Genomic DNA, 15,570 nt, shown 5'->3' with positions numbered 1-15,570 from the left:
GGCAGGTGGCCTCATGGAATATCCGCTTCCCTCTCTTTGTATGTTCAAGGGTTGGTTTACTATAAAGTTGCAGTTTAAACCCCCCTCACGTCACTCTTTATTACGGAAGGCCAAGTTTCTCCAACAAAAAGGGTTGTGCTGTCCCTGGATAATGATGGAAGACAGCTGGAAGACTGGTTTATACATTGTGCAGGGCCCATCAAACTCACTGGGGTTCGTAATGTACAACACAACTTTTCCTTTAGTGAATAAACCCCAGGGTTTTTATTAGGGATATATACTGTAACCAAGGAGTAAAAAACTAAAACTCTCACATTAGTGGAACAACCCCCCCCCCCCCAAATTGATCAAGAATTTACTAAGAAAAAGGAGTTTTAGTAAAATCCGGTTTTAAATTACTGCTCGCTGCAGTTACAACTTTTCTTTTTGTTCACTTTAGAAGAATAGAAACACAAGCCTGTTGCAGCCATAAGTTGTCCGGTAGGAAGCGACTACATTATCTTTCAGCGCTCTTGTGACTTTTGATTAAATAAGGGTTTAGCCGATAAACAGAACAATCTTGTAGATAAATGTTTTTACCCCGAAAATATTACAACTGAAGTTATCTGAAAACAAGCGTTCTTCTCATACTGAAATAATAATAAAAAAAACATCTAACATTAGGCAAATGTAATCATTTTTTTTATTTTTTATAAATATTGTTTTTGTTCCAGATGGGCAAGTTTTTTTGTTTTGTTTTTTGGATGATTTTTTATTAATATTCATAGACCAATATTTAATCATTCTGTTTCCAAAAAGTGCTGTCTTACCGTTTCAATGTTTGTTTTTTGTTTTTTTTTCTTTGTATTCCAATTACAAAATGTATAGAGGTGGAAACAAATGCATGTTTACAATTTAAATAACTAAGCTGGCATTAAAATTCATGGTGCTAGGGGAGCCATGCTACTTTAGATGTGGACCTACTTGTTACCATTTGGTTCTCATGCCTCACATTCTGCTTTTATATATAATAGCAAAGTGTAGATATCCTTTGAGCTTGCAGGAGGGAACTTGAAGAACAAAGCTCTTGTTGCATTATGATAATGTGCAGTATACGCACGGAGATCTAATTTTGTGTAATTAATAATAATAATACACGAGTACAATATTGAAACATCTGCTGCTTCTCTTGCATCCTAAAGCATAAACTTAAGTCGTCGCAGAAGGACAAGGTGCGTCAGTTTATGGCATTTACCCAAGCTGGAGAAAGGACTGCAATATACTGTTTAACACAGAATGACTGGAAACTAGAACTGGCCACAGACAACTACTTCCAGAACACAACCTTGTACTGCAAAGACTCAATGAAAAGTACGGTAGACAAAAAGAAACTAGAGCAGTTATATAACCGGTACAAAGGTAAGAAATTGATTTTAACTGTCAGCTGTAATAGAACTTGGTGACACCCATACATACATAAACATTTATGTGGCATAGGCACGGATGTATTTGACTTTCAGGATTGGCATTGCAGGTATCTTTCTGCACAAGCACCAAGTAACAAAGAGTCCGAGCGTTTACTATGTTCACGTTTTTTTATTTGTATTGTAGGTGGGTTTGTTTTCTCATATTGAATATGGGTTACTTCATATTAATTAACCGTTGGGTGCCAGCTGGCTCCACAAGCCAGTCCAACTTTTTCCAAACAGGACTGGTCCTACTCGGGCCTATCTGCTATGGGAGGCTGCTGTGCACCGTTGAAATCTTTTGAATGTTGGCCAAAAAGTCCAAAAGAAGGCTAGTAGATCATTCATAATTTCTTTTCTATCTGGCCTCCTAAGAGACGGCAGTTGTTGAGCCGAAGCGCCTAAATCTGTTTATTTTACATGGTTAAGCAAATATGTGTATGTATAACATACTGTAACTTATCTTAATTGTATTGAATTAATTGTATCAAATTGTATACTCATTTTGGGTATTTTGCTAGAAGACTAGCCATGTTTACAGATCCAAGAAAAGTAATTCTCAAGAAATTGTATACGTAATGTTGTTAGAGGGAACAGTAAAATAATGTATAAGATTAAAATATTTACCCCATTGGACTAAAATGCTCATAGCTGTATAAAAGAATTCAAATGGAATTCAGTGCTTATCGGCGTTTTGTTGACCATACTGTATAGAGGAAGGCTATTCACCAATGTGACTTGATAATTCATGTTAAGGAAAATATATACCGGTATTGCCTTGGGGAAATATATTAAGACACAGCTTGCAACGAGTCCTTCTTTGTCATATATGTTGCCAGTTTCAATGCAAAATAATTGAAGAACTCCTAAGAGTTGAAGCTGGCAGTAAATGGGCACCAAGTCCAGTGGAGACAAATTACATGTTCAGCTCAGTCCAGTCTGCTGTCAATGTGGAGTAAACCTATGCGGAATTTATCATTGGCTGCTGTTGATGAGCAATATATTTGTGAATATCGGGTTTGACTTAAATTTAATGTTTAAGTTGACAGGAAGAGACTTATAAAAAGTTCCATAGCAATGCTACAAATATTTCTATATCTTCCATATTTCCTACATTCAGCCTTTCGCAATAAACATTGTAGCTGGCCCGATCACTGACTGTGTGTGTGTGTGTGTGTATATGTATGTATGTATGTATGTGTATATATATATATATATATATATATATATATATATATAAATATTATACAGTGGGGCAAAAAAGTATTTAGTCAGCCACCAATTGTGCAAGTTCTCCCTCTTAAAAAGATGAGAGAGGCCTGTAATTTTCACCATAGGTACACTTCAACTATGAGAGACAGAATGGGGGCAAAGAATACAGGAAATCACATTGTAGGATTTCTAATGAATTCATTGGTAAATTCCTCGGTAAAATAAGTATTTGGTCACCTACAAACAAGCAAGATATCTGGCTCTCACAGACCTGTAACATCTTCTTTAAGAGTCTCTGTCCTCCACTCGTTACCTGTATTAATGGCACCTGTTTGAACTTGTTATCAGTATAAAAGACACCTGTCCACAACCTAAAACAGTCACACTCCAATCCCACTATGGCCAATTCCAAAGAGCTGTCGAAGGACACCAGAAACAAAATTGTAGACCTGCACCAGGCTGGGAAGACTGAATCTTAAATAGGCAAGCAGCTTGGTGTGAAGAAATCAACCATGGGAGCAATTATTTGAAAATGGAAGACATACAGGACCACTGATAATCACCCTCGATCTGGGGCTCCACGCAAGATCTCACCCCGTGGTGTCAAAATGATCACAAGAACGGTGAGCAAAAATCCCAGAACCACACGGGGGGACCTAGTGAACGACCTGCAGAGAGCTGGGACCAAAGTAACAAAGGCTACCATCAGTAACATACTACGCCGCCAGGGAGTCAAATCATGCAGTGCCAGACGTGTCCCCCTGCTTAAGCCAGTACATGTCCGGGCCCGTCTGAAGTTTGCTAGAGAGCATTTGGATGATCCAGAAGAGGATTGGGTGAATGTCATATGGTCAGATGAAACCAAGGTAGAACTTTTTGGTAGAAACTCAACTCGTCGTGTTTGGAGGAGAAAGAATGCATCCAAAGAACACCATACCTACGGTGAAGCATGGGGGTGGAAACATCACGCTTTGGGGCTGTTTTTCTGCAAAGGGACCAGGACGACTGATCCGTGTAAAGGAAAGAATGAATGTGGCCATGTATCGTGAGATTTTGAGTGAAAACCTCCTATCAGCAAGGGCATTGAAGATGAGACGTGGCTGGGTCTTTCAGCATGACAATGATCCCAAACACACCGCCCGGGCAACGAAGGAGTGGCTTCGTAAGAAGCATTTCAAGGTCCTGGAGTGGCCTAGCCAGTCTCCAGATCTCAACCCCATAGAAAACCTTTGGAGGGAGTTGAAAGTCCGTGTTACCCAGCGACAGCCCCAAAACATCACTGCTCTAGAGGAGATCTGCATGGAGGAATGGTCCAAAATACCAGCAACAGTGTGTGAAAACCTTGTGAAGACTTACAGAAAACGTTTGACCTCTGTCATTGCCAACAAAGGGTATATAACAAAGTATTGATATGAACTTTTGTTATTGACCAAATACTTATTTTCCACCATAATTTGCAAATTAAATTCTTTAAAAATCAGACAGTGTGATTTATGGACTTTGTTGTCTCATTCTGTCTCTCTCATAGTTGAAGTGTACCTTACAGGCCTCTCTCATCTTTGTAAGTGGGAGAACTTGCACAATAAATACTTTTTTGCCCCACTGTATATATATATATATATATATATATATATATATAATATAAATATATTAGTACTCTGCAAACGTTTTAGGCAGGTATGAAGAATGCTCTGCTCTAAAAATGTTGATACTATTTTTTTATCATTTGACAAAATTCAAAGTGAGTGAACAGAAGAAAAATCTATGTAGTGTGATCTATGTACGATTAAACAATTATATAGGTGCTGATGATCATCAATTTAATATGGAGGTTGCTAAACATTAACATTAACTGAAAGAGAAACAGCTGTGTAGAAGGAATAAAACTGGGTGCGGAACAGCCATACTCGCTAACAAGGTGAGGTTGCTATAGACCATTTAACGTCAAAAGTCATATGCCATGACAAGAGTGAGCACAGAAACAAAACAAGGTATTTATACAGCATCACCAAGGTCTTTCCCAGGCAGACAGGGCATTCCAGTTGCTCTGTCCCAGATCTTTTGAAGAAGCACAAGGAAAAGGGCACTGTTAAGGGCTATAAACACAGTGGTTGGCCAAGGAAACAGTGCAGCAGATGAAAGATACATCAAGCTTATTTCCCTTTGCAATCAGATGTCCAGCGGAGCCATCGGCTCAGCATTGGCAGAAAACAGTGAGATCCGGGTACAGCCATCTAAGGAACTAAGGTGTAAGGAGTCAACAATTTGAAATATTTTGCTGTAGCAGAAAGCACTTTGATTGCTGGAGAGCGGTACAGCGTTTGAAGGCAACAGTGGAGCCTGGTGGGGGTTCCTTGCATGTTTGGAGCTGCAGTTCTGCAAATGGAGTTGGGGATGAAGAGGTACGGGCAGAAGTACAGGCAGATGATTATCCATCGTGCAATACCACCAGGAAGGTATCAGATTGGCCCCAAACATAAAGAACTATCTTCAGTGTAAAGAAGAACAAGGAGTCCTGGAAGTGCTGCTATGGCTTTTATGGAACACTGATCTTAATATCACCAAGCCTGGGATTACATGAAAAGAGAGAGAAGCAACTGAGGCCACCTACATCCACAGAACTGTGGTTAGTTTTCCAAGATGTTTTGAACAGCCTACTGGTCACGTTCCTTAAAATACTGTGTGTAATTGATGCTGGTTTGAAGGCAATGGGTGGTCACACCAAATATTGATTTGATTTAGATTTTTCTTCTGCCAACTCACTTTGCAATACGTCTATTTCTGAAAGCGTCCTTACTTTAAAGTTTTCTTTTTTTTTTATTTTTTTTAAAGAACATTTGCACAGTACTGTGTACATGTAAAACATATATTAATCACATACACACACGTCGATGATCTGGCCTGCTCTATAATGTTTATCGTGAAAGGCTAAATGAAGGAAATATGGAAGCCATGGAGATATATTTATATAGGTATATGAGTATCATGAGCGTTTGAAAATCTTTTTTTTTTTTCCTTTTTCTGTGAATTAGTCATTTAGATCTGTCTATGTCCATGTGATTTTTATTTTCTGTTTAAAGACCCACAGGATGAAAATAAAATAGGCATTGATGGGATCCAGTTGTTTTGTGATGACTTACACCTGGACCCTGCCAGCACCAGTGTACTAGTAATTGCATGGAAGTTCAGAGCAGCTACACAATGTGAATTCAGCAAAAAGGAGTTTATAGATGGAATGACAGAGCTTGGGTAAGAACACCTGTTTGGAGCCCGTGGTATACTGAAGATTCTGTGAGGTCCAGTAAAGTTTGCAGAAGAGTTGTTGTTTCAACTCCCTCACTTCACTATTCATTAATAAGGACCAGCAATTTCAGGTTTCTCTTGCATGTTTCTCCAACAAGGGGTCAGTTGGCCCTGTATAATGCATAATTCAATGGATGAGGAAACTAAAGTAGTCTCATGAGTTCAATCATGCATTATATGGGGCGAGCCAAGCTACTCTTGAACAGTAGCTCACTGAGATTGTATAGTGAAGTCAATGAGTTAAAACTGCAACTCTCCTACAAATGTTCTCTTCTTCACCCCCCTGACATTTTGTTTACACTGCAATAAGTTACAATTTACACATTAAATTATCTCTTAGCGGTAAAACTCCTCACTATGGGTACAGGCTGATTTATTTTTTTTTATTTTTTTTTTAACATTTTTCTACTGATTCCAAATATCGAATGGTCCGTTTAGCTTCATTCCTTGTTTATACATTTCCCCAGACAGGCAATCATTAGAGCGACAGGAGTTATGCATGAGAAGTTTGATGCAAACATTCACAATTCTCTTATTTTCATAACAACAAGTGGAATGCTTTTCTATAGTTCGCATTGTTTCCTAATTATATCTGAATTTTTGTTAGCACACAATTTATTAGTTTCAGAAGTAGGGATGCACCGAAATGAAAATTCAGTATTCACTTGGCCGAAACTGAAAATGACCCTCCCCACCTTATTAAATAAAAAAATAATAATAATAATAGCCACACTTTTAACCCCTTCAATCCCAGGGGTTTTTGGTACCTCAAAGCCCAGAGCAATTTTGCCATTTTTGGGGTATGTCGGTTTAGCGATGATTCCCGCAGGGGATATCCTGTCCTCCGATGGCCCTCTCGGGTTACGTCAGCAGTGACGCAACCCGGAAGGGAACGCCCGATCGCGCGTTTGCAACTGCGCGATCGCGCGTTTGCAACTGCGCGATCGCGTGATCGCAACTGCGCGATCGCGTGATCGGGCACTTTCAACTGTAACAGCTTACCGGCTTTCATGCCGGAAGCTGTTACAGGAGATCGGGCAGCAGAAAGCCGGCGATGCCGGCTTCTCCTGCCAGGGGGGAGTCCAGGCTGTCAAACGACAGCCTGGTCTCCCGTGCAGCGGCAGGGATGTGTCCATGACGCTGCACGAAGGGCTGGACGTACCGGGACGTCCATAGGGGTTTCTTATTGGGCGTTTTTTGGAGGTACCGGTATGTCTATAGGGGATTGAAGGGGTTAATAAAAGTAACACACCAAAATTGGACCCCAAAAATTCAATAACATTATTAATATATGATTGTTAACAGCAATCACACTTCTATCATGCCCAGGCATACCCAGATTCCAGCATGTACTGGCTGACTTGGCATTATAGGAGTGTAATTGCTGTTAATTATATATATATATATGTATATAATATTGTTTTTTCTGTCCAATTTTGGTGTGTTACTTTTTAATAAAAGTGTGGTTAAACACCAAAATTGGACCAAAAAATCATTTATATAATTGCTAACGGCAATCACACTCCTATCATGCCCAGGCAGCCAGTACATGCTAGAACATGCGCATGATAGGAGTGTGATTACAGGCTCCCTATGCCATGCTATCCCCCCACTTACACATCCATGCTATCACACACACACACTCATTCACAAACATAAATTCACACATTTATATACTCATTCATTCCCTTAATCACGCATACTTGCTCATAAAAAAAATTCCTCCAAATCTAATAATAAATAATAGAATTAAAATATTAGGGTACGTGCAATGACACTACCTTATGCATTCGTTATGGTACTGGATTGTTTGTTACTGTAGCACAATAACCATGTCATCTGAAGCGCCCCATGTCTTTGTGTGGCATGTGCGGGGAAGTCACACATCTCTGTACATGTATCTAGAATGCATCACTGTTCTGTTTTTTGTAGGTGTGACAGCACGGACAAGTTAAGAGCTCAGTTACCACGGCTAGAACAAGAACTCAAGGATGCTCTGAAATTCAAAGACTTTTATCAGTTTACATTTAATTTTGCCAAAAACCCTGGCCAGAAAGGTCTAGGTAGGTGCAATGTGTATATGACACACTGGCTTGCTTTATGTCTGCATTTATTCTATTATCTTATTTGACATACATCGTGGCCTTTTATTGAATCTGGGATTTTATGTGTATGTGTGTAAGCAATAATGTTGGTGTAAGTCAGGACTGGGCAACGTGGCGCTCTGATGCTGTTCAGCTACAGCTCTCTTGAATTTCAGCCGAGTAGCATCATGGGGGTTTCAGTCCAATAAGAGCTAGAATATATGAATGTTCTATATGTCCCCAGAAACTGTGCTTAGACCGTAATGAATAAGTGGTCTGTTTTACCCTTCTTCAGGGTACCTCTCATGTTATACTGTTTTTCTTTAAATATAAACGTTTTCCAAAGCTGAGGCTTATTTGTAAATAGGTGATTAGGTTGTTTAATTGGCGTGTCCCTGAATATACAATATTTACCAATTTAGTAAAAACATTCTAAGAAAACTTAGAAGTCATAAATAAGAAAAATCCTCCATGCAGTAGCTTTACCTCTGTAAAGAAATCCGTTGTCTTCTACAACCTCTTTTTATTTCAGATTTGGATATGGCTATTGCATACTGGAATTTAGTATTATCAGGAAGATTCAAATTTCTAGAACTATGGAATACATTTTTGTTGGTAAGTACACATTGTTTGCTGTGCAGCCCTGATAAAAACTGATTCGTAGTCACTCTTCTGTCCCGTGTTAAGCAATGCAAGCACTTTATTGTCAAAGTATTACCAACAATCTGCCGGCTCACCCTCACCTCCTGCATGTCTTATGCCTGATCGGTGGCACTCTCTTAAGGTGCTATCTTAGGCTGTTGACATGTTAATGCTAATTCACACATGATCTACTTCCCCCATGTTTTAGGAACATCATAAAAGATCAATCCCAAAGGATACCTGGAACCTTCTACTGGATTTTGGAAACATGATTGCAGATGATATGTCCAACTACGACGAAGAAGGTACTGCTTTTTATGATGAATACTTTGCAAGTTCATATTTGGTTTGTGGAAGTATATTAATGAGTGGAAATGTCTTTCCCAAATCATTCGATTGATTGGGTATTATATAAATGTGATCTCCAGGTGTACCCATCTTGGTAGGTTTCCAAGATCTCCTCTGAATCATTGGCTTACTGAAACTTGCATTTCTGGATGTGCATTGAGGAAATTGTTTGTGACTGTGGGTAGAGAGGGTGTTAACTAAATAGTGATTGCAAGAGAGCGCGTCATAGCTCCTTGACTTTATGAAGGGTCGACCTTCTCCTTCACAAAGCTTTTGAAAAGGCAGTAATGCCCTTTTTTCCTCCAGGCGTCAGTAAGACAAACAATGCATGCCTTACTGATGCCATTCATTTAGCCTGAGCGGTAATTCACAAGTGTTTGTTTACTGGTGCTGGTTGTATACCTGCGCAGGTATTGATATGTGCTTTTGGACTCTCCCAATGCGTTCTTTCTTAGACATATCGAAACACACTGCAGGGAAGAGGCAGACTGGAGGCGCTTGTTAGATCAGTAATAAAAGCACCACTTTCTGTAGAAACAGTATTCAGTATAATAATAATTCCTTGTTTATGTAATGCTTAATGTTTTATTGTTTTCTTTCAGGAGCGTGGCCCGTTCTTATTGACGACTTTGTGGAGTATGCAAGACCATTGGTTACAGGTGGAAAACGCAAACTTCTTTAACCATAGACTTCTCAAATGGACTAGTGATGCTTCTGCCATTTCATTAGACAATGGAGACTATTTATTGGCCAATAACTGAGGAGACCCTGTGGCCTAGGCACCTGGATATAAGGGGACAAAGTCACACTCAGACGTTCTGCCTCAAAACATTCTGGTGGACAAGCTATATGGACAGCTTGCGAAGATGCCCAAAAGAGAGCACTGGCTGTTTGTAGGATGCTGGCTTCATATCTTATATTGGTTGTATCATATAGGATGTAGAAATTGCATGATTTTATACTTTGGCCATTTTATTAAAACAAACAAAACTATACAAAAAAGTAATTTAAAGAGCATGCCATTCAGTTTACAAGCCAGAATAAACACCAGCAGTTACTGAACAGCTGTATTATATTGTATCTATATAAAAAGCAGTATTTGTGGTATAAATTAAATCTCTAATGGAAACTTATATGGCATGTTGTATTTTTTATCACTAACTCTTGGCTACCGTTACAGTAATAATACCCAAAAGACCAGGTATGGGCTCGGAGCTAACCACAAGCTTTGTATAATCTTGAGTGTGGAAACCTGGTACACCAATTAGACTGTAAGCTCTTTGTAGCAGGGACTTGTTGTGGCTGTGTGTAAATGAACCCATTAAGTGCCAGATATTGTTTGTAACACAGTGGAAAAATAGTCCGTTGCACATTCTTCTGGTCAAAAAGGCTAAAAGAAATGATAGTTGCATAGTCTTAATGTACAATGATTTGCCTTGGATTTTTTTTTTTTTTTGAACTATTTAATTAAAATTGTTTTAATATTTTAAGGGATTATATTTTTAATGCTTGCTGTTAAGGATTGGTTAAAAAGAACACTGGCGTTAAATGTGGCTGACTTATATTGTAAGATGTAAGACACATTATAAATATCAAGCTCATATATTTCAAACTTTTATTAATCACAAGTCTGTCATTTTAATTTCTTCACCCCATGCCCTTATTCATGTGCAGTAAAGTACTGTTGCAATTGTTTATGGTTTATTCTATGACCATTTAAAAAAATCACATATTTTGTGAAACGATGGACAGCATCCGTTAAGTACCTCACAAACTGGAATGGCCAAAAACAAATTAAATACATTCAGAATAAACAGTTTTATTTTTATTTTTTTAACAATGGTAGTGTAATGTATAATGCCATATTAAAAACTTTAACAAATTTACTTTCAGTACACAAAGATTTTGTTTTTCAACATGATTAACGTGAGTTGGATCAAATCATTAGAAGCACTACTGTTGTATGTACATTCCTCCCTTTCAGTGAATGAATCGAAAAAGTCAGGAAACTTGACCTGTGTCGGCCTTGTGCATGCACTGATTCTGGCCTTTCAGGTCGAGGGGGTTCCGCTGGTGTAAAGGTTTTTTTAATATAAACTATATACAATGGCAGTATTAGTAAAGATGAAGCAGTACCTTAATGTTGGTAGATAACAACATGTTTTCAATCAGTATATTGTGCAGCTCAGTTTTCAAGCTTTCCCTTGACGCAGTGCCACATCTGCATGTGAAGACACGCAAGCAGCATTCTCCAGTGATGGGGTGATCCATTGTTTGAAAAACCCTGGTGTAATTGGTATCTGATATGGTTCCTGTTTTTGCTTAAAAGGAAAAGTTAATTTCCCATAGACTGGTCTATAGAGGTTGCTAAACTTAAGAACACCAGCTCTTTTGGGCTATAGTTCATATGATGTTCCTGTGATTGTTGCTCAAGCCTTAGAAACCGTGACCATTTTCTAAAACACCTTATAAAATCACAGGGAAGAATTTCTAACATGCTATCCAGTCATGTTCAACATTGTGTAGACAGGTTCTTCACCTGGCTAGTGTGCAATATGGTCTGATGTTGATGCACACACTTAGGGTTATGTATAAGGGTCTTGCAAGCACACCAAAGATACAATATCACAAATCATTTTATGTTTAAATGAGATTACCAGTCCTTATATATACAATTGACTTAAATGTTGTCGCAAAAAAATACTGTCAAATTTCAATACTTTTGTCATTGTGACACCTTTTATACGTACTATGGATCTCTAGCTAAGTTTCAAGATAAGGCAGTTGCTTTTGGCCTGTGTTGACCGTGCACATCTCAACACTGCATGGAAGCCATGGACCAGAGAACGTGACGGGCCAAAGATAATCAATAACGGGTATGTGACATTCTTAACAACATCCTATATATGTGTGTCCGGAAATAAAATGGTCAATATGTTGATATGTAGTAGCTGGTGAATCTTCTCACAGACTTCGCAATGGCAGCACCTGAGCTAATGAGAAGTCTTACCAAGTTGAGTAGCACTGCAACTCTGGGTTTAGGGACCATACACAGAGTGGGGAGGCGCAAATTTCAGTAGAGCGTAATATGCAACTATTACAAACATTTGGATATTCATGTTGGTATTGACTATATGACATTTGAGACCTCGTGAGAAATAAATAAACTCCCCCCCATATCATATGTTTTCTGCCAGCAGGGGTCAATCTTTCTCTGTAAAATTGGATTAGGAAAATGTCAACATCACATTTTGACCACATTAACAGAATTATAAATTGATTTAATATTTGTTAAAACAAAAAAAGTACACAATCACTGTCAATATTGAAGTTGCACCTGAGAGTGATATGTAAATAAAAACTCACACAAGATATGGGTTATCTGTAAAGAAAAAGACCTGTATTGGGGAGCGAGTTAGAGAAGACTTTAATGAGCCTCTTCACAGCAAGCATTACGCATAAATGAATTTGCCTGCATTTATGTTTATTTTACATGGTCTAGATTTGGTTTAGGAAATGCAATTCTAAGTTCCTAAACCATAGATAAGCAGGCAATGTCTCTGCCTAAGTTACTTGGTATCAAACAACAGACATATCCATCTATTCTAGGGGCGTCTAAGTTTTATCTGCAGTGGGCCACTTCATCAGAATTGTATCCGTGCGAGGGCCGCACTCATTTTTCACTGTGAGAAAATATGGCCTTTAATAAGATATGCAGATTAAAATAAAGTAAATGACACAAAACCTTTACTTTTCCTCTCACTGATTTCTGGGCCTAGAAAGTTTTGTGACTACAAATTCAGGATTCTGGATAAGTAAAAATAAAATAGTTCTATTTATTTTAGGGATACACCGAAATGAAAATTCTGGACCAAAACCGAAAATTCAGGGTTCACTTAGCCGAAACTGAAAGTGACCCCCCCCCCACACACTTTTAATAAAAGTAAGTTACACAGCAAAATTGTACAAAAAATTATATATTATGATTGTTAACAGCAATCTCAGGCATACCCAGATTCCAGCATGTACTGGTTGGCTGGGCATTGTATTTTTTGTCCAATTTTAGTGTGTAACCACACTTTTATTAAAAGTAACACACCACAATTGGACAAAAAAAATCAACAATATGACTTGGCATGATAGGAGTGTGATTGCTAACAGCAAACACACTCTTTTTATACCCAGGCAACCAGTAAATGCTGGAACCTAGGCATGATGGGACTGTGATTGCTGTTAGCAGATTGCCAGTACATGCTGGTACAGGGTGGCTGTAAGTGCAGACCCCATACTGCTGGCAGCATCAATACACAAGGGGGCAGCTAGCCAGGTTTCAGCATGTACTGGCTGACTTGGCATGATAGGAGTAGGATTGTTAACAGCAATCACAGTCCCATCATGCCTAGGTTCCAGCACTTACACATCCATGCTATCACACACACATAAATTCACAGATTAATTCCCTCAATCAGACATACTCATTCACACAACCTCCCCCACCCCCTTACCTGCACTACAGCTCTCTATGCCGCTCACAGACTTCAGCAGGGGGCGCGGCCTCCCTCGTTCTCCACATAGAGGAGGCAGGACTGGAGCAGAGAATAGACCCTCCCACAAGTAAGCAGCAGGGCTCTTGTGATCCTGGCTGCCGATCTCACGCGGCCCGCACCTCGAGGTCCCGCGGGCCGCATGTTGGACGCCCCTGGTCTATTCCATACTATCTAGAGTCATGAGATACATGCCTAATGAACTATATATATTATCAATAATATGGCTCTTGAATGAATCCTAGTTCATTCCGGCTTTTGTTCAATAAACTCAACAATTACCACGCATATAGTTCCAGAACATTTTTTGTTTGATTTTAAAGATGTCATTAGTAAAGACAGTTTTCATCACTTTGCTCGCTCAGCTTCGTGCCTTGTTTTACTATGTTCCTTGGGTGATTCAGATGCCTCCCATTACTGCGCCTGTTCTCTGTTGGACATGCTACTGGAGAAACTTACATTTCTGTATTTCTGTCATGTGGGATTCGGTCAGAAATATAAGATTACTGAATATATCGGAAACCATCATCATTTTCCACATCACTTGATCCTTGTTAGTCTACATAACATGCTTAGCATCCTTACTTTTACTTACCGTTACAGTTTTAGGAATAGTTAATTCAAACTTTACTGTCTGAATTTTGCTACTTTGATATACTTTCTGTAAATTCCCTAACAGAAAGTCCTTTGGATTGGTGTTCATCGATCTGAGTATTGGTTCACAGTCTGGAAGTACAATCGAAGGAGCAAAATGATCATCCTGTCCAGGCCAATTTCAAACTAATTCACAATTCCTTGGACTCCAGTACTGAACATACATAATTTATGTTCACAGTCCACAGCAAGCAGAGTTCCTGTCCCGGACCTCACACTTATGTGGATCCGTAGTGCTTATACGTATCACATCTCTCGCTCACACTCGTGGTCTGTATCGTGGACCACTACGATATCACATCATACCCCAGGGCTCAGCTTCCTCGGCACAGATCATAAGAGCACAGATAGAGCAGTACCCCTAAGAAAAAGAACAAAAGGACCCTAAAAAAGCTCCATGACCTGGGCCCCACAAACCCATAGGCAGCCCTGAGTACATGAATTAATAAATGTTTTACCTGCTCAGCATACCTTTCTTGTTTAACATTTCACAGCAAAACACATATATGTATATTTCTTATGCTGCCTTATAAAAAAAAAAGTTACAACCTATCTTATGGAAAACTCAACGGAATAAAATCCTCAAATATTTCAGCTGTTACTAATCGTAAGAAAGAGTCGTGAAATAACCTTTAGTGTAACCACTGCATTTTCAGAGTGTGTAACAATCCACAGAAACGGTTACCCCCTTATCTTTATATTGGAAAATTTAGATTTAGTAAGATAATCTTACCTTAAAGAAAGCTTTTGATAATGTATGCCTGCCCATTCCTAGAGAAGACACAGAGTCACAAGAGGACAGTTACGTTTTTACATTGATGCTCCACTGGCTGTGATCTGACATCCACTTACCCGTCGCTGTTACCCGTTATCAGTGGTCCTGATAATTTTATCTAAGAGAGTTCAGCTCTGAGTTTGCCCATCCACTATATAACAGAGAACTATAAGTTGTGTCTTAGAATGTGTTTCCAAAAATGGTTTGGATGTGACTTTTTTTAAGGTTGCTGTTAATCTTCTCAATATGCATTGAATGCCAAGCAAGTATCACAATGTGCATTTTCCACACATATATCAGCAAGTATAAAGGACAAAAAAAAAAAAAAGAATGTAATATTTATGTTTTCTTATTTTTCTGTCTTGCAGAATTCCATATGTCATATGACATGAAATTTCCACCTATTTACAGTACATTAGTCATATATCATGTTAACATTTCACTTATCTATAAATAAAAACAAACGCAGCATTCACCCCATGGGGACCCCCCAGCTACAGGACCCAGAAATAATGAAGACAACAATGTGTACTAACCAGTTTCATCTAAAACACTTTGACAGG

At 38.8% G+C, this 15,570-nt stretch overlaps 1 protein-coding gene across 1 annotated transcript; it reads left to right on the top strand.

Moving 5' to 3' along the window:
- The first annotated feature begins 1,187 nt into the window (after nucleotides 1–1,187).
- Nucleotides 1,188–9,716, top strand: LOC149276546 (DCN1-like protein 2). Its single transcript, XM_089503476.1, has 6 exons — nucleotides 1,188–1,398; nucleotides 5,738–5,906; nucleotides 7,893–8,023; nucleotides 8,577–8,659; nucleotides 8,895–8,991; nucleotides 9,637–9,716. Exons 1-6 carry the CDS (start codon nucleotides 1,224–1,226, stop codon nucleotides 9,714–9,716), a joined length of 735 nt encoding a protein of 244 aa, XP_089359602.1. The 5' UTR covers nucleotides 1,188–1,223.
- The last annotated feature ends 5,854 nt before the right edge of the window (nucleotides 9,717–15,570 follow it).

This window comes from Sceloporus occidentalis, unplaced genomic scaffold, assembly GCF_023333645.1.
Source record: "Sceloporus occidentalis isolate IW3139 unplaced genomic scaffold, rSceOcc1.0.p SCAF_234, whole genome shotgun sequence".
Classification (NCBI taxonomy): domain Eukaryota; kingdom Metazoa; phylum Chordata; class Lepidosauria; order Squamata; family Phrynosomatidae; genus Sceloporus; species Sceloporus occidentalis.
This window is presented reverse-complemented; position numbering and strand designations above follow the sequence as displayed.